At 44.7% G+C, this 5,533-nt stretch overlaps 1 protein-coding gene across 1 annotated transcript; it reads left to right on the top strand.

Moving 5' to 3' along the window:
* The first annotated feature begins 4,204 nt into the window (after positions 1-4,204).
* Positions 4,205-4,852, top strand: LOC100754563 (ferritin heavy chain). Its single transcript, XM_027431987.1, has one exon. It carries the CDS (start codon positions 4,205-4,207, stop codon positions 4,850-4,852), a length of 648 nt encoding a protein of 215 aa, XP_027287788.1.
* Positions 4,853-5,533: the final 681 nt, after the last annotated feature.

The raw sequence follows: 5,533 nt of genomic DNA on the forward strand, positions 1-5,533 counted from the left end.
GCTGGATCTCTGTGAATTTGAGACCAGCCTGGTCTACAAGAGCTAGTTCCAGGACAGCCTCCAAAGCCACAGAGAAAACCTGTCTCGAAAAACCAAAAAAAAAAAAAAGTGGGGTACAGTGAGGAACCAAAAATTCAAATTAATAAAAGTTTAAAACTTAGGCCCTAAAAAGGGAACTTCTAATGGTAAAGGAAAATTTAATTCCTTAAATCAGGAGTGCCATGACTGGCACCTGATCCCCTGCTCTCAGAGAAGGGGAGGTAACTGTCTACCACACCTGTTAACATTCCTTTGCTAATGCTGGTCGTAAAGATCCCCCAGCCCAGGATCTTTATGACAGACCCTGTGACCCTGTAACCCTGCAAACCCATGCCCTGTCTTATCTCAGTCAAAAGCATCTCCCTTAAAATGTATAGTTATTTACTAACCCTGCACTTTATATGACCCTAAGTAACCATGGAAACTCTATAATTTATGACCTTCAACCTTATGGTCTGCCCCTTGAAAAGCTTCTCTTTTTGGCTGGTAGGCATCTCATTTGCCCGCTATGCAGTGAGATCCTAGCTGACCAGCTTGAAATAAAAAGAAAACTTTAGCTTTTGCATCAGAGTGTCAACACCTTGGGTTAGTCTCTGGGCTCCTCGAACATGGCACAACAATTTGGTTCCCTGACTGGCAAACACAAGATCCTCCCAGGACTCACAACTCTGAGGGTTTCAACCCCAACTACTTGGGTGAGTAAATTTTTTATGTTTGTCTGTTAAGTGCATGTTCTTCTAATCTAGGTACGATAGCGAAAACAGGTAATATAGGTAACAGGCCAAGAACTTGGCAGATGTGCCTACAAGGCCAAGCCTGGGGAACTGAGGAAAAGTCTTCGACTTCCCATCTAGGGCAGGTATTGGATCAAACCTGAAATCTAGGAAAAATAGGGGGTCCAATTGAGGACTTCCATAGGTAAAATAGGGGGTCCAATTGAGGACTTCCATAGGTAAATCTAGGAATCTAGGTAAGGGCCCTTTCTTCTTTGTCTCAGCACTGTGTTTGTTGTTTGCTTGTCTGTTTGTCTTGTCTTGTCTTGTCTTGTCTTGTCTTGTCTTGATGGACGATGACTCAGGACATAATCTAACTGGACAGGTCCCTTCCTCCCCTTTGAAAAATTGAGACTTTCCTGCCACAGTGACTCCAGGCAGGAAGTTACAGCCTGGGGGAGGACAGAACCCTCATGCTCCTTACAGTCTGAGACCAGCCTGCCCTGCTGGCCTTCTGATGGAGCCACACCAGGTGACCAAGGAGTGGTCACCGAGGCTCCTAGGGCTAGACAAAAGCCTTCCAAATGGCTGGCACTCAGAGCCGGCTGGTCTGGGGCCTTGGTGCAGGAGCTGGCACAGAACGGGACTTGCCGGGCCCCTCCCTCCCTGCAGGCGGACAGTGGCCTGCTGGTGTGCACAGGGTGCAAGCATCCTTCACTGAGGCATCTTTCTATTGTGGGTGCCTCCAAGTCTAAGTGTGCCCAGCTGGCCATCCGTTCCTGGGAAGCTGAGGCCCCAGCAGGTCTATTGGCGGGAAGGGCCCAGGTGGTCGAAGTGGGCCTGTGACTGCTGCAGGGAGGTGGGCCATCAGTGTTTCTGATCCACCCAGGGAATGTTGCCCAGTGTTGTCCCTGCACTGTTGTCCAGTGGAGTGCTGAGAGCAGGACTGCAGCAGGGGGTGGCACTTGTCTGCTAGTGAAGCCTAAAGGGCATATATGAACCTTTAGAAACCTTGCTGCTGTTAGGAAATACCGTGGCCCCCTAAAGTTGGCACTCACTGGCTCACTTGCCCGTCGTGGCTCCGTCCCGTGCTATCAGATGGGATTCCTGCACCCTGACTTGAAAGTTGCCCACTGCTAGCCAAACCGGCTTGGATTTGTGGTGTAAAATTACAGCCTATGGGTGCTAGGATCCTGTTATGACACTGTAGCCAGACTTCCCTCCACCATGGCTGCTCTGGTCATTTATATTCAAGGGTTGGTTACAAATTATTGCTGATTAGGGTAATAAAAATTGTTTTTTTTTTCAAAAACACTGGCAGCCAAAGACACTTTGTGCCCACATGCACTGCCTCCTTTTTTTTCCTAAGCCAAATTATGTTAAATTATACCATTCTGTATATATTAGGAAGCTTTAAAATAAAAGTCAAACATACGTTATGTTTCAAAATAATGCTTTTCCTTCCACAGGGAATGATATATATATATATATATATATATATATATATTATATGAATATATATATTCATCTAAACCTAATGGGTTACATTTATTTGTCATCATTTAAAAAAATCAGTACATGTTATTATTAATTAAGGAAAAGGAGGGATTTTGGGTAAAGGTTTTTATGTCAATTAAAAAATAAATAAATAAGAGCCTTATAAAGTTTTCCTGTCAGGAGCAAGGAATGCCTTGACAACACTGTGGCTCCTGCTGAGGACTGAGATGGCTAAATGGATGGTGTATAGATGTGATGGCTATGTGCAAACTTGGTATGATCAGTCTGATGCAAAAAGACTGAATGTGGTAAAAACAGTATGTGTAGGAAAGGTCAAATGGGGGTGCAAATTCAGATGTTCACAGAATACACCAAAGCAGCATTGGAAAGAGCTTAAGGTGTTGAGAAGTAGGACTCTGCTTCTCTGGGTAATAAAAGGTAGAACAGGAGAGTTGTAAGGAGGTAAAAAATTTATAAAGTTATTTAAAGAAATCATAAAAGGAGAGCTGGTAAACCACACTTAAACAGTAAAAGAAACAAGCAGTTAAGAAAGCCGAGGGTGCAGAGAGGCTCAGGGCAAGGTACACTCAGGATTTAGAGAAAAATAAGAAGATAAGGTGTTCACTTCAACCATGCGCCCCTTAGTGAGAATCACTGATAAGAGGGGAAAAGAAAGAGGCAAAGAGAAAAGGAGAAATTTGTCTAAGATGGGGATGTCTGAGGGAATAAGAAAAAGAACATAAGATAATGTAAAAAAATTAGGGAGGGTCAAAGAAAGTCATAAATGTGTCAGAGGAGGATGTAAACTGTTTGTTGTGGGCTCTCATATCTGCAAATACTAAGTTTTAAAACAATGGTAATATGGAACAGAGGGAGCCATTATAGGTCCGAAGAGAGATCTGGCACTAGGGAGATTTCCACAGACCTACAACGATGACACGAACTGGCAATCTAGGCAATGGTGGAGAGGATAACCTAAATGTCCTTCCCCTATAATGAGACTGATGACTACTTTTTGTGCCATCCTAGGAGACAATGGTGTGACTGGGACAATACATGAAGCCACTGGCAGTAGGTCCAATACCTAACACTAATGCACAAACTGACTTAGTGGAGCCCTTTCTGTATGGAGAGATACCAAGCCCAGCCTAGACACAGGGTTGTGGGGGTGGAGTGGTGCCTTGGTCCTGCCTCAACTAGATGATGGGACAGACTTAGTGGACTTCCTAGGGGAGGCCTTACCCTTTCCATGGAGCAGATGGGAGGAGAGGGTAGTGGAGGGAGTTAGAGGAAAAGAGGGAGGGGAAACTGGAATTGGAATGTAAAAAAAAAATTATTTTAAAAAGAGAAAGAAAAGCAAAGTAGAAAGAGGCAACCTTGATACATGAATGTAACTACTTCTGGGGGAACAAACATGCAATGCAAGAAACAGAGAAGGTCCCGGATGCTGCCAATTCTATTGCAAATCTAAAATGTCCAGAGGCCAGATAGAGCAAAGTCACCCAGATAGCTGATGGAATTCAATGATTATACACCAGACTATGACCCGTGAACTCTTTTAACTTGTGACTCCTCACTGAAGGATGTCATTTGTATGCTCATTGAAGTCACTGAGAAGAGATGTCACTAAAATAAAACTTTATGATATTAAACCTAACTAACTGCTGGAATCATGAAAAGCACTGCATTAACGAAGCAATCAGATTTAAACAGTATTCACATAGCTTGCTTAAATAAATGGGGTGATTTATTAAAATGTTTGTACCTTATTAATATATTTTCAAAATACTGTATAAGTGAGATGATCAGTGCAGCCACGTGGGTTGCTACAGAACTTGGAACTCATTAACGTTCTAACGCCTCGTAACGGTTCTGAGCCTCTGTTACACACTTTCTGTGATTCTGACCCTAGTTCAGCCAGAAGCCCAAGCTTATGCGTTGATCTATTGTCCACCATGGGTTTTCTGCGAAAGTCTCATCGCCGCCATCGCCACCGCTGCCCACTCCGTGTCTCAAGGGCTACGGTTGCCTATCCCTTGGTGTTTATGACACCACCCATCGTCTCGCCACCATCTCAAGTGCGTCAAAACTACCACTTCGACTGCAGGGCCGCTGTTAACAACCACGTCCAGCTGCAACTGCATAACTCCTACGTCTACCTGGCCATGGCCTTCTACTTTGATCGTGAAAACGTGGCTCAGAAGAACTTGGCAAGCTTCTTCTTGAACAAGTCGCACGAGTGTACTACGCATGCCGAGATGTTCCTGGAGCTGCAAAACAAGCGTGGTGGCCGCATCTCTCTGGGCAATATCAGGGAGCCAGACCATAATAATTGGCTCGGCGGCCTTCAAGCCATGGAATGTGCCCTTCAACTGGAGCTGAGCACCAACCAAAGCCTTGTGGCCCTGCACCAGCTAGCCGCTAGCAAGAGCGATGCCCATCTATGCAGCTTCCTGAAGAACCATTTTCTGACCAAGCAAGTTGAGGTCCTCAAGGAGATAAGCGGCTATGTGACCAAATTACGCCAAATGGGGTCCCCAGATGACGGCATAGCTGAATATCTATTTGGGAAACTTACCCTGGCTGACAACAAAGGGAACTGAACTGGAACTTTCTTCCCAACCCATTTTCTCCAGTCGACCAGACAGGACGCCTACATTGCCCTTCCAGCAATCCCTTTCCCTTTACCATTGTTTCCAATAAAGTTATTTGATTTCAGTCAAATTAAAGTGTTAAGTTTATTTATGTTTACTTCCCATTACTTTACAAGAAGAAGGACAAATCCCTTTGAGGACTACAACCAGGATTCTCATCACACACCCCTGTTCTTCCTCTTACAGCCCCAAAGGGTGGAGGGGAAAGGTGATCCAAGGGCCGCAGAGACAGCCTTCATTATAAACCATGTGAGCACAGGTGGTGAGATATGATGGGGTGTGACGGGGTGTGTGGCCGGAAACCCTGGGGTCTGTGCTTGGTGTAAACACATGGGGCACCTGGGCTCAAAGTAGGACTGAGATGGGCAGGGATTAAAATTAGCAGTGGATTTGGGAGAGGGGAGAAAGGGAAACTGGGAGGAGTGGAGAGAGGAGAGGCTGTGGTTGGGATGGATTATATGAGAGAAGGAAAACAAAAAAACCAGGATGTTAGACCTCAGGTATTATTCAGTGATAGTGTTTTATCTGTCACTACCTGAAACTAAAATGGGGATTTTTCAACTTCACATGAAGACTTTAATATAGTAGCATATATAAATGTTAAGTTTCTCTGTAGAAAAAGAGGAGGGA

This window comes from Cricetulus griseus, chromosome X (assembly GCF_003668045.3).
Source record: "Cricetulus griseus strain 17A/GY chromosome X, alternate assembly CriGri-PICRH-1.0, whole genome shotgun sequence".
Lineage (NCBI taxonomy): Eukaryota > Metazoa > Chordata > Mammalia > Rodentia > Cricetidae > Cricetulus > Cricetulus griseus.

What these genes read in the sequence shown, in the direction of transcription:
- LOC100754563 (XM_027431987.1), top strand. Translation starts at nt 4,205, where the DNA reads ATGGGTTTTCTGCGAAAGTCTCATCGCCGCCATCGCCACCGCTGCCCA.